The sequence below is a fragment of the Phasianus colchicus genome, chromosome 37, assembly GCF_987193195.1.
Source record: "Phasianus colchicus chromosome 37, bPhaCol1.hap1.1, whole genome shotgun sequence".
Classification (NCBI taxonomy): domain Eukaryota; kingdom Metazoa; phylum Chordata; class Aves; order Galliformes; family Phasianidae; genus Phasianus; species Phasianus colchicus.
Window position 1 is genome coordinate 1,331,820 of NC_143472.1, and position 24,985 is coordinate 1,356,804.

The following is a 24,985-nucleotide window of genomic DNA, read 5'->3' on the forward strand; positions in this document are numbered from 1 at the left end:
CCCCCCCTCCCCACCCCCCCACTCCCTCCATTCCCCCCCTGTCCCCCCACTGCCCCCATTCCCCCCCCCCATCCTACCCCCCTCGCCCCCCCCTCCTACCCCCCATCACCCCCTCCCACTCCCCCCATTCCCCCCCCTTCCCCACCCCATCCCACTCCCCCCATTCCCCCCCTCCCACTCCCCCACTGCCCCCATTCCCCCTCCCACCCCATCCCACCCCCCCACTCCCCCCATTCCGCCCCCTCCTCCCCACCCATCCCACTCCCTCCATTCCCCCCCTGCCCCCCCACTCCCCCCATTCCCCCCCCACCCCATCCTACCCCCCTCGCCCCCCCCCAACCCCCATTCCCCCCCCTCCCCCCATTCCCCCCATTCCCCACCTCATCCCACTCCCCCCATTCCCCCCCCTCCCACCCCCCCACTGCCCCCATTCCCCCCCCACCCCATCCTACCCCTCTCGCCCCCCCCTCCCACCCCCCATCACCCACCCCCACTCCCCCCATTGCCCCCTCTTCCCCACCCCATCCCACTCCCCCCATTCCCCTCCCCTCCCACTCCCCCCACTCCCCCCACTCCCCCCATTCCCCCCCCCATCCCCTCCCACCCCTCCCACTCCCCAAATTCCCCCCCATCCCCTCCCACCCCCCCACTCCCCCCATTCCCCTCCCCTCCCACTCCCCCCACTCCCCCCACTCCCCCCATTCCCCCCCCCATCCCCTCCCACCCCTCCCACTCCCCAAATTCCCCCCCATCCCCTCCCACCCCCCCACTCCCCCCATTCCCCCCCATCCCCTCCCACCCCCCCACTCCCCCCATTCCCCCCCCCTCCCACTCCCCCCACTCCCCCCATTCCCCCTCCCACCCCATCCCACCCCCCCCACTCCCCCCATTCCCCCCCATCCCCTTCCCCACCCCACCCCACACCCTCCCAGCGCCCCCCCCCACCCAAAACACCCCCCCCCACCTCTGCACCAGCACGGCGAGCCTCGGGGGGGGGATTTGAAAGAGGAGCTGCTGGAGGAGGCGGGGGGGGGAATGGAGGAGCCGCTCCAACATCTGGAAGGTGCGGAAATGGTCGCGGGTGTCGCTTTGCAGCACCGCCAGCGACGTCCCTGAACGCTCCAGGACCCCCCCCTGCAGGCGGCGGGACACGGCCTCGGGAACTGGGGGGGGACATGGGGTCAGTTGTGGGGTCAGCGGGGTCGTATGGGGTCGTATGGGGTCGTAGGAGGTCGATGGGGGTCAATGGGGGTCAGGGACAGATGGGGATCCAGGACCCCCCCCTGTAGGCAGCAGGACATGGACTTGGGCACTGAGGGGTCATGTGGGGTCATATGGGGTCAGTTGTGGGGTCAGCGGGGTTGTATGGGGTCATATGGGGTCATAGGAGGTCGTAGGAGGTCAGGGGGATATGGGGGTCAATGGGGGTCAATGGGGGTCGGGGGCAGATGGGGCTCCAGGACCCCCCCTGCAGGTGGTGGGACACGGCCTCAGCTACTGAGGGGTCATATGGGGTCATATGGGGGGTCAGCAGGATCGTATGGGGTCATACAGGGTTGTATGGGGTCATATGGGGTCAGTTGTGGGGTCAGCGGGGTCGTATGGGGTCGTATGGGGTCGTATGGGGTCATAGGAGGTCAGGGGGATATGGGGGTCAATGGGGGTTGGGGTCAGATGGGGATCCAGGACTCCCCCCTGTAGGCAGCAGGACACGGCCTCGGGCACTGGGGGGCACATGGGGTCAGTTGTGGGGTCAGCGGGGTCGTATGGGGTCATATGGGGTCATAGGAGGTCATAGAAGGTCGATGGGGGTCAATGGGGGTCAGGGGCAGATGGGGATCCAGGACCCCCCCCGTAGGCAGCAGGACATGGACTTGGGCACTGAGGGGTCATATGGGGTCATGTGGGGTCATATGGGATCAGTTGTGGGGTCAGCGGGGTCGTATGGGGTCATAGAAGGTCGTAGGAGGTCAGGGGGATATGGGGGTCAATGGGGGTCAGGGGCAGATGGGGCTCCAGGACCCCCCCCTGCAGGCGGCGGGACACGGCCTCGGGCACTGGGGGGGCACATGGGGTCAGCTGTGGGGTCAGCGGGGTCGTATGGGGTCATATGGGGTCGTATGGGGTCATATGGGGTTGTAGGAGGTTGATGGGGGTTGGGGTCAGATGGGGATCCAGGACCCCCCCCCATAGGCAGCAGGACATGGACTTGGGCACTGAGGGGTCATGTGGGGTCATATGGGGTCAGTTGTGGGGCCAGCGGGGTCATATGGGGTTGTATGGGGTCATATGGAGTCATATGGGGTCAGTTGTGGGGTCAGCGGGGTCGTATGGGGTCCCAGGGGTCATAGAAGGTCATAGGAGATTGTTGGAGGTCAGGGGGATATGGGGGTCAATGGGGGTCGAGGGCAGATGGGGATCCAGGACCCCCCCTGCAGGTGGTGGGACACGGCCTCAGCTACTGAGGGGTCATATGGGGTCATATGGGGGGTCAGCAGGATCGTATGGGGTCATACAGGGTTGTATGGGGTCATATGGGGTCAGTTGTGGGGTCAGCGGGGTCGTATGGGGTCGTATGGGGTCGTATGGGGTCATAGGAGGTCAGGGGGATATGGGGGTCAATGGGGGTTGGGGTCAGATGGGGATCCAGGACCCCCCCCCGTAGGCAGCAGGACATGGACTTGGGCACTGAGGGGTCATATGGGGTCATGTGGGGTCATATGGGATCAGTTGTGGGGTCAGCGGGGTCGTATGGGGTCATAGGAGGTCGTAGGATGTCAGGGGGATATGGGGGTCAATGGGGGTCAGGGGCAGATGGGGCTCCAGGACCCCCCCCTGCAGGCGGCGGGACACAGCTTCAGGCACTGGGGGGGGACATGGGGTCAGCTGTGGGGTCAGCGGGGTCGTATGGTGTCGTATGGGGTCGTATGGGGTCGTAGGAGGTTGATGGGGTTTGGGGTCAGATGGGGATCCAGGACCCCCCCTGCAGGCGGTGGGACACGGCCTCGGGCACTGGGGGGGGACATGGGGTCAGCTGGGGGGTCAGCGGGGTCGTATGGGGTCGTATGGGGTCGTATGGGGTCATATGGGGTCGTAGGAGGTTGATGGGGGTTGGGGTCAGATGGGGATCCAGGACCCCCCCTGCAGGCGGCAGGACACGGCCTCGGGCACTGGGGGGGGACATGGGGTCAGCTGGGGGGGTAGCGGGGTCGTATGGGGTCGTATGGGGTCGTATGGGGTCACATGGGGTCATAGGAGGTCCGGGGGACATGGGGGTCAATGGGGGTTGGGGTCAGATGGGGATCCAGGACCCCCCCCGTAGGCAGCAGGACATGGACTTGGGCACTGAGGGGTCATATGGGGTCATATGGGGTCAGTTGTGGGGTCAGCGGGGTCGTATGGGGTCGTATGGGGTCGTACGGGGTCATATGGGGTCGTTGGAGGTTGATGGGGGTTGGGGTCAGATGGGGATCCAGGACCCCCCCCCATAGGCAGCAGGACATGGACTTGGGCACTGAGGGGTCATGTGGGGTCCTATGGGGTCCTATGGGGTCATATGGGGTCAGTTGTGGGGCCAGCGGGGTCGTATGGGGTCCCAGGGGTCATAGGAGGTCATAGGAGATTGTTGGAGGTCAGGGGGATATGGGGGTCAATGGGGGTCGAGGGCAGATGAGGCTCCAGGACCCCCCCCTGCAGGTGGTGGGACACGGCCTCGGGCACTGGGGGGCACATGGGGTCACCTGGGGGGTCAGCGGGGTCGTATGGGGTCGTATGGGGTCATATGGGGTCATAGGAGGTCATAGAAGGTCGATGGGGGTCAATGGGGGTCAGGGGCAGATGGGGATCCAGGACCCCCCCCGTAGGCAGCAGGACATGGACTTGGGCACTGAAGGGTCATGTGGGGTCATATGGGGTCATATGGGGTCAGTAGTGGGGTCTTATGGGGTCGTATGGGGTCATATGGGGTCATAGGAGGTCAGGGGGATATGGGGGTCAATGGGGGTTGGGGGAAATGGGGCTCCAGGACCCCCCTGCAGGCGGTGGGACACGGCCTCGGGCACTGGGGGGGCACATGGGGCCAGTTGTGGGGTCAGCGGGGTCGTATGGGGTCGTATGGGGTCACTTTTTGGGGTCCGAGGGGTCGTTGGGGTCACCTGAGGTCGTTGGGGTCACCTGAGGTCACTGGGGGATATGGGGTCCGGGGGGGGGGGGCAATAGGGTGGGAGGGGAGATATGGGATATTATGGGATGCGGGGGTCTGAAATACGGGATACGCTGGGATGCGGGATATTATGGGATGGGTACATCACAATACAAGGGATGGGGGGGCGGGGAGGAGGAGGGATATCGCGACATATCGCACCCGAGTAGCCGTCCAGCCATAGCTGGTACACCTCCTCGTCGATCAGCGTCGTGTTCCCCACGAAGATGTCCAGCTCGCTCGCCATGTCGCGACAAAACGCCGCGACGCCGCGACGGAACGCCGCTACCAGCGAAACGCTGCGCGCGGCGCGCTGTGATGACGTCAGCGAGAGGCGCGCTCTGATGACGTCAGGAGCGCAGCCGCAGTGTTTCCGACGAAGGGGGCGTGGCTACGCGCTGAGCTCCGCCCACTGAGCGCCGCTGTAGAGACGCGGGTTCGAATCCCGGGTGGGAGGGCTGAAGTCACGTGGTTCAAACGTCCCCTAAATGTCCCCAAAGTGGCACCAAAGTGTCCCCATGATGTCCCCAAAAGTGGCACTGAAATGTCCCCAAAAGTGTCCCCATGGTTGTACCAAAACGTCCCCCAAAGTGTCCCCAAATGTGGCACTAAAATGTCCCCAAAGTGTCCCCAAATGTGGCACCAAAATGTCCCCAAAAGTGTCCCCATGGTTGTACCAAAATGTCCCCAAAGTGCCCCCAAAAGTGTCCCCTAATGTCCCCAAAGTGTCCCCAAACGTGGTACTCAAATGAAACCAAAGCATCCCCAGCTGTCACCTCGAGATGGCACCAAAGTGTCCCCAAAATGTCCCCAAAGTGTCCCCACGGTGACCTCAATAACGACACCAAAATGTCCCCCAAAGTGTCTCCAATTGTCCCCAAGTGCCACCGCGGCATCCCCAAGCAGCACACGATGTCCCCAAAGTGTCCCCAGGACCTTTAATGCCCCACAGTGACCCCAAAGTGACACCCGGGGGTGGCACAATGTCCCCATTGTCCCCAAGGCCATCGTAGCCCCAAGGGTGACACGACGACGTCCCCAAAGTGCCACCAAAGCGTCCCCGAAGAGGCGGCGTGACATCCGTGATTGTCCCCAAAGTGTCCCCAAGGGGGTGGCACCGTGTCCCCAAAATGTCCCCCAGGTGTCCCCAAGGTGTCACCAAGGAAGTGGCACGACGTCCATGATTGTCCCCAAGGTGTCCGCAAAGAGGTGGCACGATGTCACCAAGGTGTCCCCCAAGGTGTCCCCAAAGGTGGCACAACGATGTCCCCAAGGAGTTGGCACAATGATGTCCATGATTGTCCCCAAGGTGCCACCAAGGTGTCCCCAACGGTGGCACAACGATGCCCTCAAGATGTCCCCAAGGTGCCACCAAGGTGTCACCAAGGAGGTGGCACGACATCCATGACTGTCCCCAAGGTGTCCCCAGGGAGGTGGCACGATGTCCATGATTGTCCCCAAGGTGCCACCAAGGCACGACGTCCCCTCCACATCCCACAGTGTCCCCAAGATGTCCCCAAAGTGTCCCCAAGGTGCCACCAAGCTGTCCCCAAGGGGGGTGGCACGACATCCATGATTGTCCCCAAGGTGCCACCAAGGTGTCCTTAAGGTGCCACCAAGGTGTCCCCAAGGGGATCGTGGCATGATGTCCCCAAGGTGCCATCAAGTCATGATGTTCCCTCCACGGTGTCCCCAAGATGTCCCCTAGGTGCCACCAAGGTGTCCCCAAGGGGGTGGTGGCACAAGATGTCCCCAAAGTGCCACCAAGACACGACGTCCCCTCCACGGTGTCCCCAAAGTGTCCCCAAGGTGTTACCAAGATGCCACCGAGGTGCCACTGAGGCGTCCCCAAAGGGTGGCACGATGTCTCCTCCACGTCCCACGCTGTCCCCAAGGTGCCACCAAGTCACAACGTCCCCTCCACGGTGTCCCCAACTTGTCCCCACGGTGCCACCAAGGTGTCCTTAAGGTGCCACCAAGGTGTCCCCAAGGGGGTGGTGGCACAAGATGTCCCCAGAGTGCCACCAAGGCACGACGTCCCCTCCACGGTGTCCCCAACTTGTCCCCACGGTGCCACCAAGGTGTCCCCAAGGTGCCACCAAGGTGTCCCCAAGGGGGTGGTGGCACAAGATGTCCCCAAAGTGCCACCAAGGCACGACGTCCCCTCCACTGTGTCCCCAAAGTGTCCCCAAGGTGCCACCAAGTTGCCACCGAGGTGCCACCAAGGCGTCCTTAAGGTGCCACCAAGGGATGGTGGTACGATGTCCCCAAGGTGCCACCAAGTTGTCCCCAAGGGGGTTACACAACATCCTCAAGGTGCCACCAAGTCACGACGTCCCCTCCACGGTGTCCCCAAGATGTCCCCAAGATGCCACCAAGGGGGTGACACAACGTCCCCAAAGTGCCACCAAGGCACGACACCCCCTCCACGGTGTCCCCAAAGTGTCCCCAAGGTGCCACCAAGATGCCACTGAGGTGCCACCGAAGCGTCCCCAAAGGGTGGCATGATGTCCCCAAGATGTCCCCAAGGTGCCACCAAGTCACAACATCCCCTCGATGGTGTCCCCAAGATGTCCCCAAGGTGCCGCCAAAGTGCCACCAAGGATGTCCCCAAGATGTCGCCAAGGTGCCACCAAGATGCCACCAAGATGCCACCAAGGCGTCCCCAAGGGGTGCCACCGTGTCCCCAAGATGTCCCCAATGTGTCCCCAAGGTGCCACCAAGGCGTCCCCAAGGGGTGGCACCATGTCCCCTCCACGTCCCACGCCGTCCCCGAGGTGCCACCAAGGCGTCCCCAAGGTGACGGCACCACGTCCACCGTTGTCCCCAAGGTGTCCCCGTGGGGGGGGGGGCCCGGTGTCCCTCGCTGTCCCCAACTTGTAGGGTGATGGTGGGGGGGGTGGGGGGCGGTTGTGGGTCACGACGGCCCCATGGGGACCCGCGTGGTGGCCGCTGTCCCCCGTTGTCCCCTCCGGGTGGGGGGGGGGTGGTGGCCCCTCCGTGGGCTGGACCTGGGGGGCGCCTGGGGGGGGGAAACGGGGGGTGGGGGTGGGGGGGGGCACTCAGGGGCCATACTGGGTCATATTGGCCCCCACTGCCCCCCTCCCCCCCCCTTACTGGTTCATACTGGGCCATACTGGTCCCCAATGCCCCCCCCCCACTGGTTCATACTGGGCCATACTGGGCCATACTGGCCCCCCACTGCCCCCCCCACTGGTTCATACTGGGCCATACTGGTCCCCAATGCCCCCCCCCCCCACTGGTTCATATTGGTCCATACTGGGCCATACTGGCTCCCACTGGCTCATACTGGTCCATACTGGGCCATACTGGCTCCCTACTGCCCCCCCCCCCCTTACTGGTTCATACTGGGCCATACTGGTCCCCACTGCCACCCCCAATGGTTCATACTGGTTCATACTGGGCCATACTGGCTCCCTACTGCCTCCCCCCCCAGTTCATACTGGGCCATACTGGCTCCCACTGGTTCATACTGGCCCATACTGGTCCATACTGGGCCATACTGGCCCCCCACTGCCCCCCCCACTGGTTCATACTGGGCCATACTGGTCCCCACTGCCCCCCCCCACTGGTTCATACTGGTTCATACTGGCCCATACTGGTCCTCAATGCCCCCCCCCTCGGTTCATACTGGTCCATACTGGGCCATACTGGCTCCCTACTGCCCCCCCCCCCCCCTTACTGGTTCATACTGGGCCATACTGGTCCCCAATGCCCCCCCCACTGGTTCATATTGGTCCATACTGGGCCATACTGGGCCATACTGGCCCCCCACTACCCCCCCCACTGGTTCATACTGGGCCATACTGGTCCCCACTGCCCCCCCCCCACTGGTTCATACTGGGCCATACTGGTCCCCACTGCCCCCCCCCCACTGGTTCATACTGGGCCATATTGGTCCATATTGGCCCCCACTGCCCCCCCCCCCAACTGGTTCATATTGGTCCATACTGGCTCCCACTGGTCCATACTGGGCCATACTGGTCCATACTGGCTCCTACTGACCCTACTGGTCCACACTGGTCCATACTGGTCCTTACAGGCCCATACTGGCCCATACTGGTCCATACTGGTCTACACTGACCCTACTGGTCCCTACTGGTCAATATTGCTCCATACTGGTCCACAATGTCCATACACACCCATACTGGTCTGTACTGGTCTGTACTGGTCCCACTGGTCCCTATAGGTTTGTATTGGTCCCACCGGTCCCTATTGACCCAAACTGGTCCATACTGGTCCCCTACTGGTCCATACTGGTCCATACTGGTCCGTACCTGGTGGGGGCTGGATGGCAGCGCACGGAGGGGTCGGGGGGGTCCGGGGGGGGCCACCAGTTCATACAGAGCTTCAGCCAATGCCTGGGGGGGGGGCAATGGGGTCAGGGGGTCCCATGGCGGGGGGGGGGACAATGGGGTCAGGGGGTCCCATGGAGGGGGGGGGGCAATGGGGTCAGGGGGTCCCATGGGGGGGGGGTCCCACTGGAAGGGTCCCATTGCGGGGGGGGGCTTGTAGGGTGGGGGTCCCATTGGGGGAGGGGGTCCTACAAGGGGGAACTTGTAGGGTGGGGGTCCCATTGGGGGTGGGGGTTCTACTGGGGGGGCTTGTAGGGTGGGGGTCCCATTGGGGGGTGTCCTACTGGGGGGGGCTTGTAGGGTGGGGGTCCCATTGGGGGAGGGGGTCCTACAAGGGGGGGCTTGTAGGGTGGGGGTCCCATTGGGGGGGGGGGTCCTACAAGGGGGAGTTTGTAGGGTGGGGGTCCCATTGGGGGGGGATCCTACTGGGGGGGGCTTGTAGGGTGGGGGTCCCATTGGGGGAGGGGGTCCTACAAGGGGGAGTTTGTAGGGTGGGGGTCCCATTGGGGGAGGGGGTCCTACAAGGGGGGGCTTGTAGGGTGGGGGTCCCATGGGGGGGGGGGCTCTACTGGGGGGGCTTGTAGGGTGGGGATCCCATTCGGGGAGGGGGTCCTACTGGAGGGGGCTTGTAGGGTGGGGGTCCCACTGGGGGAGGGGGTCCTACTGGAGGGGGCTTGTGGGGTGGGGGTCCCATTGGGGGGGGGTCCTACTGGGGGGGGCTTGTAGGGTGGGGGTCCCATTGGGGGAGGGGGTCTCTACTGGAGGGGGCTTGTAGGGTGGGGATCCCATTCGGGGAGGGGGTCCTACTGGAGGGGGCTTGTGGGGTGGGGGTCCCATTGGGGGGGGGTCCTACTGGGGGGGGCTTGTAGGGTGGGGGTCCCATTGGGGGAGGGGGTCTCTACTGGAGGGGGCTTGTAGGGTGGGGGTCCCATTGGGGGGTGTCCTACTGAGGGGGGCTTGTAGGGTGGGGGTCCCATTGCGGGAGGGGGTCCTACTGGGGGGGGCTTGTAGGGTGGGGGTCCCATGGGGGGGGTCTCTAGGGGGGGGACTTGTAGGGTGGGGGTCCCATTGGGGGAGGGGGTCCTACAAGGGGGAGTTTGTAGGGTGGGGGTCCCATTGCGGGAGGGGGTCTCTACAGGGGGGGCTTGTAGGGTGGGGGTCCCATTGGGGGAGGGGTTCTCTACAGGGGGGGCTTATAGGGTGGGGGTCCCATTTGGGGGGGTCCTACTGGGGGGGGCTTGTAGGGTGGGGGTCCCATTGGGGGGGGGTCCTACTGGGGGGGGCTTGTAGGGTGGGGGTCCCATTGGGGGAGGGGGTCCTACAAGGGGGAGTTTGTAGGGTGGGGGTCCCATTGGGGGAGGGGGTCCTACAAGGGGGGGCTTGTAGGGTGGGGGTCCCATTGGGGGGGGGGTCCTACTGGGGGGGCTTGTAGGGTGGGGGTCCCATTGGGGGGGGGTCCTACTGGGGGGGGCTTGTAGGGTGGGGGTCCCATTGGGGGAGGGGGTCCTACAAGGGGGAGTTTGTAGGGTGGGGGTCCCATTGGGGGAGGGGGTCCTACAAGGGGGGGCTTGTAGGGTGGGGGTCCCATGGGGGGGGGGGTTCTACTGGGGGGGCTTGTAGGGTGGGGATCCCATTCGGGGAGGGGGTCCTACTGGAGGGGGCTTGTAGGGTGGGGGTCCCATGGGGGTGAGGGGTCCTACTGGGGGGGCTTGTAGGGTGGGGATCCCATGAGGGGGGGGGTCCTACTGGGGGGGGCTTGTAGGGTGGGGGACCCACTGGGGGAGGAGGTCCTACTGGGGGGGGCTTGTAGGGTGGGGGTTCCATTGGGGGAGGGGGTCTCTACGGGGGGGGCTTGTAGGGTGGGGGTCCCATTGCGGGGGGGGGGCTACTACTGGGGGGGGCTTGTAGGGTGGGGGTCCCATTGGGGGGGCGGGGGGTTCTACTTGGGGGGCTTGTAGGGTGGGGGTCCTATTGGGGGAGGGGTTCTCTACGGGGGGGGCTTGTAGGATGGGGGTCCCATGGGGGGGTCCCATTGGGACCCATTGGGGGTGTTCCCATGGGGGGGGTCCCACTGGGAGGAGCTTGTAGGGTGGGGGTCTAAAAGGGGGGGTTCCATTGGGGTTCCCATGGGGTGGGGGTCCCACAGGCGGCGTTCCATTGAAGGTTCAATTGGGGGGGGGTCCCAATGGGGGGGGGAGCCCATGGGGGGGGTCCCACTGAGGTCCCATGGGGGGAGTCCCATTGGGGGGTCTCACTGGGGTCCCATGGAGGGGGGGGTACAATTAGGGGGGGTCCCATTGGAGGTCCCATTGGGGGGGGTCCTACGGGGGGGGGCGGGTTAATTGATGATCCCAATGGGGGGGTCCTATTGGGGGGGTCCCATTGGGATTCCCAAAGTGGGGGTCCTATTGCGGGGGTCCCATAGGGTGGGGGTCCCACGGAGGGGGGGGGGGGTTCCATTGTGGGTCCCATTGGGGGGGGTCCTATTGGGGGGGGTCCTATTGGGAGGGGTCCAATGGGGTGGGGTCCCAAGGAGGGGGGGTTCCATTGAGAGTCCCATTTGGGGGGTCCTACTGGGGGGGTCCCATGGGGTGGGTGTCCCCAAGGGGGGGTCCTAAAGGGGGGGAGTATTGGGGGGGGTCCCACGGGGTGGGGGTCCCACGGGGGGCGGGTTCCTTTGAGAGTCCTAATGGGGGGGTCCTACTGGGGGGGTCCCATGGGGTGGGGGTCCCACGGGGGGGTCCTATTGGGGGGGGGGTCCCATGGGGTGGGGGTCCCACGGGGGGTTCCATTGAGGGTCCCATTGGGGGGGGTTCTATTGGGGGGGGTCCCATGGGGTGGGGGTTCCATTGAGGGTCCCAATGGGGGGTTCCATTGGGGGGGTCCCATGGGGTGGGGGTCCCCAAGGGGGGGTTCCATTGGGGGGGTCCCATGGGGTGGGGGTCCCCAAGGGGGGGTCCTATTGGGGGGGGGTCCCATGGGGTGGGGGTTCCACTGAGGGTCCCAATGGGGGGGTCCTATTGGGGAGGTCCCAATGGGGGGGTCCCACGGGGTGAGGGTCCTAAGGGGGGGTGGGGTTCCATTGAGAGTCCCAGTGGGGGGGTCCTATTGGGGGGGTTCTATTGGGGGGGTTCTACGGGGGGGGTTCCATTGAGAGTCCAAATGGGGGGGTCCTATTGGGGGGGTCCCATGGGGTGGGGGTCCCCAGGGGGGGGTCCTATTGGAGGGGTCCTATAGGGGGGGGGTCCCAAGCGGTGGGGGGGTTCCATTGAGGGTCCCAATGGGGGGGGTTCTATTGGGGGGGGTCCCATGGGGTGGGGGTCCCAAGGAGGGGGGGGGTTCCATTGAAAGTCCAAATGGGGGGGTTCCACTGGGGGGGTCCCATGGGGTGGGGGTCCCCAAGGGGGGGTCCTATTGGGGGGGTTCTATTGGGGGGGGTCCCAAGGGGTGGGGGGGTTCCATTGAGGGTCCCATTGGGGGGGGTTCTATTGGGGGTGGTCTCATGGGGTGGGGGTCCCACAGGGGGTTTCCATTGAGAGTCCCAATGGGGGGGTCCTATTGGGGGGGGTCCCATGGGGTGGGGGTCCCAAGGGGGGGTCCCATTGGGATTCCCAAAGTGGGGGTCCTATTGGGGGGGTCCCATGAGGTGGGGGTCCCATGAGGTGGGGGTCCCACGGAGGGGGTGTTCCATTGAGGGTCCCATTGGGGGGGGAGGGGGGGTCCTATTAGGGTGGTCCTCTTAGGGGTTCCATGGGGTGGGGTGGGGGGGGGGAAGTCCCAGTGGGGGTGTGATCCCACATTTTTGGGGGGGGGTCTCACCTGCAGGGCACGCAGCAGTCGGGCCCCCAACCCCACGGCGGCGGAGGCAGAGGAGGCCCCGAAGGCGCTGACCCCACGGCGCACCCCCCGCGCCCCCCCCGCGTCCAACAGCGGCCTCAGAGGAAGCAGCAGCAGCTCCCGCAGAGCGCGCCCTGGGGGGGGGGGGGGACACGGGGTGTGGGGGGGGGGCGTGGGGGGGCAAAGGGGGTGGGGGGGATGGGGGGGTGAGGGGGGGATGGGGGGGACGTGGGGGTGGGGGGGATGTGGGGGTCAGGGGGGGATGGGGGGGAAATGGGGGTGGGGGGGGCATGGGGGGGCAAAGGGGGTGGGGGGATGTGGGGGTGAGGGGGGGACGGGGGGGACATGGGAGTGGGGGGGACATGGGGGTGGGGGGGGCATGGGGGGGCAAAGGGGGTGGGGGGGTCGTGGGGGTGGGGGGGGGATGCGGGGGACGTGGGGGGGCAAAGGGGGTGGGGGGGACGTGGGGGTGGGGGGGGGCATGGGGGGGCAAAGGGGGTGGGGTGGATGTGGGGGTCGGGGGGGACGGGGGGGACATGGGGGTGCGGGGGGCATGGGGGGGCAAAGGGGGTGGGGGGTCGTGGGGGTGGGGGGGGGTATGGGAGGGACGTGGGGGGGGACATGGGAGTGGGGGTGTATGGGGGGGGACATGGGGATGTGGGGGGGGGCATGGGGGGGCAAAGGGGGTGGGGGGGATGTGGGGGTGAGGGGGGGATGGGGGGGACATGGGGGTGGGGGGGGCGTGGGGGGGCAAAGGGGGTGGGGGGGATGGGGGGGACATGGGGGTGGGGGGGGGCGCAAAGGGGGTGGGGGGGTCGTGGGGGTGGGGGGGGATGTGGGGGTGAGGGGGGGTATGGGAGGGACAAGGGGGTGGGGGGGGGGATGGGGGGAACATGGGGGTATGGGGGGGCAAAGGGGGTGGGGGGATCGTGGGGGTGAGGGGGGGTATGGGAGGGATGTGGGGGTGGGGGACATGGGGGTGGGGGGGTAAGAGGGGGGACATGGGGGTGTGCGGGGGGTCATGGGGGTGCAAAGGGGGTGGGGGGGATGTGGGGGTGGGGGGGATGGGGGGGGGATGTGGGGGGACATGGGGGTGGGGGGTACATGGGGGTATGGGGGTGCAAAGGGGGTGGGGGGGATGTGGGGGTGAGGGGGGGATGGGGGGGACATGGGGGTGGGGGGGATGTGGGGGTGGGGGGGGCATGGGGGGGAAAGGGGGTGGGGGGGATGTGGGGGTGAGGGGGGGATGGGGGGGACGTGGGGGGGGACATGGGGGTGGGGGGGGGCAAAGGGGGTGGGGGGGATGTGGGGGTGAGGGGGGGATGGGGGGGACATGGGAGTGGGGGGGACATGGGGGTGGGGGGGGCATGGGGGGGAAAGGGGGTGGGGGGGATGTGGGGGTGAGGGGGGGATGGGGGGGACGTGGGGGGGGACATGGGGGTGGGGGGGGGCAAAGGGGGTGGGGGGGACGTGGGGGTGAGGGGGGACATGGGGGGGACATGGGAGTGGGGGGGACATGGGGGTGGGGGGGGCATGGGGGGGAAAGGGGGTGGGGGGGATGTGGGGGTGAGGGGGGGATGGGGGGGACGTGGGGGGGGACATGGGGGTGGGGGGGGGCAAAGGGGGTGGGGGGGACGTGGGGGTGAGGGGGGACATGGGGGGGACACGGGGGGTGGGGAGGTTTGGGGGGGGGATGGGGGAGATCAGGGGTTGGGGGTGGGGGGACACGGGGGGTGGGGGGGAGGGGGGACATGGGGGGCGTGGGGGGATGGGGGACATGGGGGGCGTGGGGGGAAATGGGGCTGGGGGGAAACAGGGGGGCTTGGGGACAGTGGGGTGTCTATGGGGTGGCTATGGGGTCACTATGGGGACTTTATGGGGTCTTTATGGGGTCATTATGGGGTCGCTATGGGGTCACTATGGGGTCATTATGGGGTGGCTATGGTGTCACTATGGGGTCATTATGGGGTGTCTATGGGGTGTCTACAGTGTCACTGTGGGGTCACTATGGGGTGGCTATGGGGTCATGATGGGGTCACGATGGGGTCATTATGGGGTGGCTATGGGGCGGCTATGGGGTCTTTACGGGGTCACTATGGGGTGGCAATGGGGTGGTTATGGGGTCATGATGTCACTATGGGGTCATTATGGGCCCATTATGGGATGGCTATGGAGTCTTTATGGGGTCACTATGGGATGTCTATGGTATCGCTATGGGGTCATTATGGGGTCATTGTGGGGTCTCTATGGGATGTCTATGGAGAGGCTATGGGGTCTTTATGGGGTCATTATGGGGTGTCTATGGGGAGGCTATGGCGTCATTATGGGGTCACTATGGGGTGTCTATGGGGTGGCTATGGGGTCACTATGGGGTCTTTATGGGGTGGCTATGGGGTCATTATGGGGTGGCTATAGGGTGTCTACAGTGTCACTGTGGGGTCACTATGGGGTGGCTATGGGGTCATTATGGGGTCTTTATGGGGTCATTATGGGGTCTCTACGGTGTCACTATGGGGTCATTATGGGGTGGCTATGGGGTCACTATGGGGTCATTATGGGGTCTCTATGGGGTGGCTATGGGGTCTTTATGGGGTCTTTATGGAGTGGCTATGGGATCATTATGGGGTGGCTATGGGGTCTTTATGGGGTCTCTATGGGGTCACTATGGGGTCATTATGGGGTGGCTATAGGGTGTCTACAGAATCACTATGGGGTCACTATGGGGTGGCTATGGGGTCATTATGGGGTCACTATGGGGTGGCTATGGGGTGTCTACGGTGTCGCTATGGGGTCATTATGGGGTGGCTATGGGGCGGCTATGGGGTCATTATGGGGTGGCTATGGAGTCATTATGGGGTCATTATGGGCTCATTATGGGATGGCTATGGAGTCTTTATGGGGTCACTATGGGATGTCTATGGTATCGCTATGGGGTCATTATGGGATCATTATGGGGCGGCTATGGAGCGGCTATGGGGTCATTATGGGGCCTCTATGGGATGTCTATGGGGTGGCTATGGGGTCATTATGGGGTCACTATGAGGTGACTATGGGGCGGCTATGGGGTCATTATGGGGTCACTATGGGATGTCTATGGTATCGCTATGGGGTCATTGTGGGGTCTCTATGGGATGTCTATGGAGAGGCTATGGGGTCATTATGGGGTCACTATGGGGTGTCTATGGGGTCACTATGGGGTCACTATGGGGTGTCTATGGGGTGTCTATGGGGTCACTATGGGGTCACTATGGTGTCACTATGGGGTGTCTATGGGGTCTCTATGGGGTCACTATGGTGTCACTATGGGGTCACTATGGGGTGTCTATGGGGTCTCTATGGGGTCACTATGGTGTCACTATGGGGTCACTATGGGGTGTCTATGGGGTCTCTATGGGGTCACTATGGTGTCACTATGGGGTCACTATGGGGTCACTATGGGGTGTCTATGGGGTGTCTATGGGGTCACTATGGTGTCTCTATGGGGTCACTATGGGGTCCCTATGGGGTCACTATGGGGTCACTCCGTGCTCCCCCAGCGCCCCCAGGCGACTCACAGAGGCGCAGCACGGCCTGCACCGCAGCCACCCCCCCCAGCAGCGCCGGCAGCTGGTGGCGCCGAATGTCACCCAGCCACTGCGACACCGCGAAGCTCAGCACGCGGCCCAGCCCCAGCAGCCTGCGGGGGGGGGACGGGGGGGACAGGGGGGGTGTGGGGGGGACGTATGGGGTGTGGGGGGGATGTATGGGGTGTGGGGGGGACGTATGGGGTGTGGGGGGGAGATATGGGGTGTGGGGGGGATGTATGGGGTGTGGGGGGGACGTATGGGGTGTGTGGGGGAGATATGGGGTGTGGGGGGGATGTATGGGGTGTGTGGGGGAGATATGGGGTGTATGGGGTGTATGGGGTGTGGGGGGGACATATGGGGTGTGGGGGGGACGTATGGGGTGTGGGGGGTGTGGGGTGGGGGGGGACATATGGGGTGTATGGGGTGTATGGGGTGTGGGGGGGACATATGGGGTGTGGGGGGGACGTATGGGGTGTGTGGGGTGTGGGGGGGACGTGTGGGGTGGGGGGGGTGGGGGGGGTATGGGGGATATATGGGGGATATAGGGGTTACATGGGATATGGGGGGTATGGGGGGGGACATATGGGGTGTATGGGGTGTGGGGGGGAGATATGGGGTGTGTGGGGGAGATATGGGGTGTGGGGGGGACGTATGGGTTGTGGGGGGTGTGGGGTGGGGGGGGACATATGGGGTGTATGGGGTGTGGGGGGGACGTATGGGGTGTGTGGGGGATGTATGGGGTGTGTGGGGGAGATATGGGGTGTGGGGGAGATATGGGGTGTGGGGGGGATGTATGGGGTGTGGGGGGGACGTATGGGGTGTGGGGGGGATGTATGGGGTGTGGGGGGGACATATGGGGTGTGGGGGGGATGTATGGGGTGTGGGGGGGACGTATGGGGTGTGGGGGGTGTGGGGTGGGGGGGGACATATGGGGTGTATGGGGTGTATGGGGTGTGGGGGGGACATATGGGGTGTGGGGGGGATGTATGGGGTGTGGGGGGTGTGGGGTGTGGGGGGGACGTATGGGGTGTGTGGGGTGTGGGGGGGACGTATGGGGTGCGGGGGGTGTGGAGGGTATGGGGTGTATGGGGGATATATGGGGTGTGGGGGGGATATGGGGATGTGGGGTGGAGGGACGGAGGTTGGGGGGGGGTAGGGGGATGTGGGGCAGGAGGACAGACAGACACTGTGAGGACATGGAGAGCCCCAGCAACTCCAACTGTCCCCATAGAGACCCCACTGACCCCACAGAGACCCCATTGACACCCATTGACCCCACAGAGACCCCACTGACCCCACAGAGACCCCATTGACACCCATTGACCCCACAGAGACCCCATTGACTCCCACTGACCCCACAGAGACCCCATTGACTCCCATTGACCCCACAGGGACCCCACTGACCCCCCATTCCTTCCCCATTCCCCCATTTCCCCCATTCCCCCCCCCATTCCCCCCATTCTCCCCCATTCCACCCCATTCCCCCATTCCCCAATTGCCCCCAATTCCCCCCCCACTTCCCCCCCCATTCCCCCATTCCTTCCCCCATTCCCCCCCCCCATTCCAATCCCCCATTCCCCCACCCCCCCATTTCCCCCATTCCTCCCCCATTTCTTCCCCCATTCCCCCCCATTGCCCCCCCATTCCCCCACCCCCCATTTCCCCCATTCCCCACCCATTTCTTCCCCCATTCCCCCCCCATTTCCCCCCCATTCCCCCATCCCCCAATTGCCCCCATTCTCCCCCCTTCCGCCCCCCCTCCTTCCCCCATTCCCCCCCATTCAATCCCATTTGCCCATTCCTCTCCCCATTCCCCCCCCATTGCCCCTATTTCCCCCCCATCCCCCCATTCCTTCCCCCATTCCCCCCCAACCCCCCCATTTCCCCCCCCCATTCCAATCCCCCATTCCCCCCCCATTCCCCCATCCCCCAATTGCCCCCATTCCCCCCCCCACTCCTTCCCCCATTTCCCCCCATTCAACCCCATTCACCCATTTCTTCCCCTATTCCCCCCCATTGCCCCCATTTGCCCCCCATCCCCCCCATTCCCCCCCCCATTCCCCCCTTCTACCCCCAATTCCTTCCCCCATTCCCCCCATCCGCCACCCCCCCATTCCCCAATTGCCCCCATCCCCCCATTCCCCCCCCCCATTTCCCCATTCCCCCCCCATTTCCCCATCCCCCCCCATTTCCCCCATTTCTCCCCCCATTCCCCCCCCCCCAATTCCAATCCCCCATTCCCCCACCTCCCCCATTTTCCACCCCCAATTTCCCCATTCCCCCCCCCATCCCCTCCCCAACCCCCCCCCCAAATCCCCCCCCCCCGCCCCACTCCCCCCCCCCCCACCGCCCCCCTTGCCCCCCCCCCCCACCCCTGTCTGTGGCTCAGTCTCTTCAGCCTCAGTTCGGAGCAGTTCAGCCGGGCCAACCCGATCAGGATCCCCGCCAGCGCCCCCTATGGGCCAACGCGGTCACACGCAACGCCCCCCCCCGGAGACCCCACCCCAGACCCCCTCCCAGACCCCCTCAATCCCCCCCCAAGACCCCCCCCAAATCACCCCAGGTCCCTTAAGACCACCCCCCCACAGACCCCTCCCAACCCCCCCAGACCCCCAAAACCCCCCCGACTCCCTTAAGACCCCCCTTAGACCCCCCCAGACCCCCCCAAACCTCCCTCCAGCCCCCCCAGTCCTCCTCAGTCCCCCCCCAACCCCCCCCCCAAATCACCCCAGGTCCCCTAAGACCTCCCTCCAGACCCCCCCCAACCCCCCAGACCCCCAAAACCCCCCCGACCCCCTTAAGACCCCCCTCAGACCCCCACAGACCCCCCCAAACCTCCCTCCAGCCCCCCCAGTCCTCCTCAATCCCCCCCCAGACCCCCCAACCCCCCCCCAAATCACCCCAGGCCCCCTTAAGACCTCCCCCCAGACCCCCCCCCAACCCCCCCGACCCCCAAAACCCCCCAGACCCCCCCTTAAGACCCTCTCCAGACCCCCCCAGACCCCCCCAGACCCCCCCTCTAAACCTCCCCAAACCCCAAAGACCCCCCCACCCCCCCCCACGGACACCCTCCAAACACCCCCCCCCTCCCCAAAATCCCCCCAGGCCCCCTTCCAAACCCCCCCACATGGACCCCAAATCCCCCAGACCCCCCCCCCAAACCTCCCCCCAGGCCCCCCAAACCCCCCAGACCCCCTCAATCCCCCCCCCAGACCCCCCCCAAATCACCCCAGGTCCCTTAAGACCTCCCCCCAGACCCCCCCCCAACCCCCCAGACCCCCAAAACCCCCCCGACCCCCTTAAGACCCCCCTCAGACCCCCCCAGACTCCCCCAAACCTCCCTCTAGCCCCCCCAGTCCTCCTCAATCCCCCCCCAGACCCCCTATATCCCCCCCCCAGACCCCCCCCCAACCCCCCAGACCCCCAAAACCCCCCAGACCCCCCCAGACCCCCCCTCTAAACCTCCCTAAACCCCACAGACCCCCCCCCCCCCACACAGATACCCTCCAAACACCCCCAGCCCCCCCAAAACCCCCCCAGGTCCCCTTCTGAACCCCCCACAGTGCCCCAAATCCGCCAGACCCCCCCCCCCAAACCTCCCCCCAGACCCCTCAAACCCCCCAGACCCCCTCAATCCCCCCCCCGACCCCCAAATCACCCCCCCCCAAAACTCCCTCCAGCCACCCCAGACCCCCCAAACCCCCCCAAATCCCCCCAAGACCCCCCCCAAACTTCCCCTCAACCACCCCAGACCCCCCAATCCCCCCCAAACCCCCCCAAGACCCCCCCTAAACCTCCCTCCAGCCACCCCAGACCCCCCAAACCCCCCCAAATCCCCCCAAGACCCCCCCCAAACCTCCCCCCAGCCACCCCAGACCCCCCAAACCCCCCCAAATCCTCCTAAGACCCCCCCAACCCCCCCCAATCCCCCCCAAATCCCCCAAGACCCCCCCCAAACCTCCCCCCAACCACCCCAGACCCCCCAACCCCCCCCAAATCCCCCCAAGACCCCCCCTAAACCTCCCTCCAGCCACCCCAGACCCCCCAAACCCCCCCAAATCCTCCTAAGACCCCCCCAAACCTCCCTCCAGCCCCCCCAGACCCCCTAAGACCCCCCTCAAAGCCCCCCCTCAGACCCCCCCCAAGCCTCCCTCCAGCCACCCCAGACCCCCCAATCCCCCCCAAGACCCCCCAAATCCCCCCAAGACCCCCTCCAAACCTCCCCCCAGCCACCCCAGAACCCCCAACCCCCCTCATGGCCCCCCAAGACCCCCCCCAAACCTCCCTCCAGCCACCCCAGACCCCCCAAGACCCCCAAATCCACCCAAGACCCCCCCAAACCTCCCTCCAGCCACCCCAGACCCCCCAAACCCCCCCAAATCCTCCTAAGACCCCCCCAAACCTCCCTCCAGCCCCCCCAGACCCCCTAAGACCCCCCTCAAAGCCCCCCTTCAGACCCCCCCTAAACCTCCTTCCAGCCACGCCAGACCTCCCAACCCCCCTCAAAGCCCCCCCTCAGACCCCCCCCCAAACCTCCCTCCAGCCACCCCAGACCCCCCAATCCCCCCCAAGACCCCCCAAATCCCCCCAAGACCCCCTCCAAACCTCCCCCCAGCCACCCCAGAACCCCCAACCCCCCTCATGGCCCCCCAAGACCCCCCCCAAACCTTCCCCCAGCCACCCCAGAAGCCCCAAACCCCCCCAAGACCCCCCCCAGACTCCCCTCCAACCCCCTCCCCCCAAGACCCCCCCAAATGCCCCCCCCCCCCCCCCTCCCACCTGCTCCATGCTGACTCGCTTCCCTCTGTAATCCAACCACACCGGAACCTCTGAGACGAACCGGAACTCCCTGGGGGGGGGGAGGGGGGGGAGAAAGACCCCATTGACCCCAATGTGACCCCACTGACCCCATAGGGACCCCACTGTGACCCCAATGCCCCCATAGACCCCAATGTGACCCCACTGACCCCATGGAGACCCCAATGCCACCATAGCCCCCATGAGACCCCACTGACCCCATAGAGACCCCAATGTGCCCCACAGAGACCCCACTGTGACCCCAATGTCCCCATAGACCCCAATGTGACCCAATGTGACCCCATAGAGACCCCACTGTGACCCCAATGCCCCCATAGACCCCAATGTGACCCCAAAATGACCCCATAAGGACCCCAATGCCACCATAGCCCCCAATGTGACCCTAATGTGACCCCACAGGGACCACAATGTGACCCCAATGCCCCTAATGTGACCCCATAGAGACCCCAATGTGACACCAATATGACCCCATAGAGACCCCAATGTGACACCAATGTACCCATTGACCCCATGAGACCCCACTGACCCCATAGGGACCCCAATGTGCCCCATAGGGACCCCACTGTGACCCCAAAGCCCCCATAGACCCCAATGTGACCCCAAAATGACCCCATAAGGACCCCAATGCCACCATAGCCCCCAATGTGACCCTAATGTGACCCCACAGGGACCACAATGTGACCCCAATGCCCCTAATGTGACCCCATAGAGACCCCAATGTGACCCCATAGAGACCCCAATGTGACACCAATGTGACCCCATAGAGACCCCAATGTGACCCCAAAATGACCCCATAAGGACCCCAATGCCACCATAGCCCCCAATGTGACCCTAATGTGACCCCACAGGGACCACAATGTGACCCCAATGCCCCTAATGTGACCCCATAGAGACCCCAATGTGACCCCAATGTGACCCCATAGAGACCCCAATGTGACACCGATGTACCCATTGACCCCATGAAACCCCACTGACCCCATAGGGACCCCAATGTGCCCCACAGAGACCCCACTGTGACCCCAATGCCCCCATAGACCCCATGAGACCTCAATGTGACCCCAATGCCCCAAAGACCCCAATGTGACCCCATTGACCCCATAGAGATCCCACTGACCCCATAGAGACCCCAATGTGCCCCATAGAGACCCAAATGTGACCCCACTGATCCCACAGAGACCCCACTGAACCCAATGTGACCCAATTGACCCCATAGACCCCAATGTGACCCCACAGAGACCCCAATGTGACCCCAATGTCCCCATAGACCCCAATGTGACCCAATGTGACCCCATAGAGACCCCACTGTGACCCCAATGCCCCCATAGACCCCAATGTGACCCCAAAATGACCCATAGAGACCCCAATGTGACCCCAATGCCCCCATAGACCCCAATGTGACCCCAAAATGACCCCAATGTGACCCCAATGCCCCCATAGACCCCAAAGTGACCCCATAGAGACCCCGATGTGACCCCAATGCCCCCATAGACCCAAAAGTGACCCCATAGAGACCCCAATGTGATCCCAATGCCCCCATAGAGACCGCTATGTGACCCCAATATGACCCCAATGCCCCCAATAGACCCCAAAGTGACCCCATAGAGACCCCAATGTGACCCCATTGACCCCATAGACCCCAATGTGACCCAATGTGACCCCAATGTGACCCCAATGTGACCCCAATGCCCCCATAGACCCCAATGTGACCCCAATATGACCCTAATGCCCCCATAGACCCCAATGTGACCCAGTGTGACCCCAATTCCCCTATAGACCCCAATGTGACCCCAATGTGACCCCAATGCCCCCATAGACCCCAAAGTGACCCCATAGAGACCCCAAAGTGACCCCATAGAGACCCCAATGTGACCCCATTAACCCCATAGACCCCAATGTGTCCCAATATGACCCCAATATGCCCATAGAGACCCCAATGTGACCCCAATGCCCCCATAGACCCCAAAGTGACCCAATGTGACCCCAAAGTGACCCCAGAGACCCCAATGTGACCCAATGTGACCGCAAAGTGACCCCATAGAGACCCCAATGTGACCCCAATGCCACCATAGACCCCAAAGCGACCCCAATGTGACCCCATAGAGACCCCAATCTGATCCCAATGCCCCCATAGACCCCAATGTGACCCCAATATGACCCCAATGCCCCCATAGATCCCAAAGTGACCCCATAGAGACCCCAATGTGACCCCAATGTCCCCATAGACCCCAATGTGACCCAATGTGACCCCAATGTGACCCCATAGAGACCCCAATGTGACCCCAATGTGACCCCAATGCCCCCATAGACCCCAAAGTGACCCCATAGAGACCCAATAGAGACCCCAATGTGACCCCAATGTCCCCATAGACCCCAATGTGACCCATAGGGACCCCAAAGTGACCCCATAGAGACCCCAATGTGACCCCATTGACCCCATAGACCCCAATGTGACCCAATGTGACCGCAAAGTGACCCCATAGAGACCCCAATGTGACCCCAATGCCCCCAATGTGACTCCACAGTGACCCCAATGCCCCCATAGACCCCAATGTGACCCCAATATGACCCCAATGCCCCCATAGAGACCCCAAAGTGACCCCATAGAGACCCCAATGTGACCCCAATGTCCCCATAGACCCCAATGTGACCCCAAAGTGACCCCATAGAGACCCCAATGTGACCCCAATGTCCCCATAGACCCCAATGTGACCCAATGTGACCCCATAGAGACCCCACTGTGACCCCAATGCCCCCATAGACCCCAATGTGACCCCAAAATGACCCATAGAGACCCCAATGTGACCCCAATGCCACCATAGACCCCAATGTGACCCCAAAATGACCCCAATGTGACCCCAATGCCCCCATAGACCCCAAAGTGACCCCATAGAGACCCCAATGTGATCCCAATGCCCCCATAGAGACCGCTATGTGACCCCAATATGACCCCAATGCCCCCAATAGACCCCAAAGTGACCCCATAGAGACCCCAATGTGATCCCATTGACCCCATAGACCCCAATGTGACCCAATGTGACCCCAATGTGACCCCATAGAGACCCCAATGTGACCCCAATGCCCCCATAGACCCCAAAGTGACCCCATAGAGACCCCATAGAGACCCCAATTTGACCCCAATGCCCCGATAGACCCCAATGTGACCCAATGTGACCCCAAAGTGACCCCATAGAGACCCCAATGTGACCCCATAGAGACCCCAATCTGATCCCAATGCCCCCATAGAGACCCCAATGTGACCCCAATGTGACCCCAATGCCCCCATAGACCCCAAAGTGACCCAATGTGACCCCAATGCCCCCATAGACCCCAATGTGACCCCAATATGACCCCAATGCCCCCATAGACCCCAAAGTGACCCCATAGAGACCCCAATGTGACCCCAATGCCACCATAGACCCCAAAGCGACCCAATGTGACCCCAATTCCCCCATAGACCCCAATGTGACCCCAATATGACCCCAATGCCCCCATAGATCCCAAAGTGACCCCATAGAGACCCCAATGTGACCCCAATTCCCCCATAGACCCCAATGTGACCCCACAGAGACCCCAATGTGACCCCAATGTCCCCATAGACCCCAATGTGACCCAATGTGACCCCAATGTGACCCCATAGAGACCCCAATGTGACCCCAATGCCCCCATAGACCCCAAAGTGACCCCATAGAGACCCCATAGAGACCCCAATGTGACCCCAATGCCCCCATAGACCCCAATGTGACCCAATGTGACCCCAAAGTGACCCCATAGAGACCCCAATGTGACCCCATAGAGACCCCAATGTGACACCAATGCCCCCATAGAGACCCCATAGATCCCAACGTGACCCCAAAGTGACCCCATAGAGACCCCAATGTGACCCCAATGCCCCCATAGACCCCAATGTGACCCAGTGTGACCCCAAAGTGCCCCCCCAGCCCCCACCCTACCGGAAATAGATGGGGGGGTCTTCAGGTTCCTCTTCCATTGGTGGAGACGGCCCGGGGGGGGCCATGGGGTCACCTTTATTGGGGGGGGGGGGGGGGGAGAAGATGGGGTCACATGACAGGTGCCCCTATAGCCCCCTATAGCCCCCCCCTCCCGCCCATAGGTGCCCCCATAGCCCCCTATAGCACCCCCCCTCCCACCCGTGGGTGCCCCCACAGCCCCCCATAGCCTCCTCCCCC

General features: G+C 64.1%; 2 protein-coding genes across 3 annotated transcripts in view; both read right to left on the reverse strand.

The window, feature by feature from the left end:
- FIBP (FGF1 intracellular binding protein) overlaps nucleotides 1-4,551 on the reverse strand; it is a 34,996-nt gene extending 30,445 nt beyond the window's left edge. Inside the window, exons 1-2 of one of the 2 annotated variants that reach the window (XM_090129767.1) lie at nucleotides 4,364-4,551; nucleotides 965-1,163 (exon numbers count right to left, since the gene is read on the reverse strand). In XM_090129767.1, the coding sequence (XP_089985893.1) occupies nucleotides 965-1,163; nucleotides 4,364-4,448 (284 nt within the window). In that variant the 5' untranslated portion in view covers nucleotides 4,449-4,551. The remainder of the gene's footprint in view (nucleotides 1-964; nucleotides 1,164-4,363) is intronic. The other variant, XM_090129766.1, reaches the window with a different exon arrangement.
- A 128-nt stretch (nucleotides 4,552-4,679) lies between these two features.
- LOC149913456 (autophagy-related protein 2 homolog A-like) overlaps nucleotides 4,680-24,985 on the reverse strand; it is a 60,719-nt gene continuing 40,413 nt past the window's right edge. The window contains exons 20-26 of the mRNA XM_090129765.1: nucleotides 24,749-24,821; nucleotides 20,760-20,829; nucleotides 18,353-18,435; nucleotides 15,969-16,090; nucleotides 12,397-12,548; nucleotides 8,500-8,583; nucleotides 4,680-7,223 (exon numbers count right to left, since the gene is read on the reverse strand). Of these exons, the coding sequence (XP_089985891.1) occupies nucleotides 7,119-7,223; nucleotides 8,500-8,583; nucleotides 12,397-12,548; nucleotides 15,969-16,090; nucleotides 18,353-18,435; nucleotides 20,760-20,829; nucleotides 24,749-24,821 (689 nt within the window). The 3' untranslated portion in view covers nucleotides 4,680-7,118. The remainder of the gene's footprint in view (nucleotides 7,224-8,499; nucleotides 8,584-12,396; nucleotides 12,549-15,968; nucleotides 16,091-18,352; nucleotides 18,436-20,759; nucleotides 20,830-24,748; nucleotides 24,822-24,985) is intronic.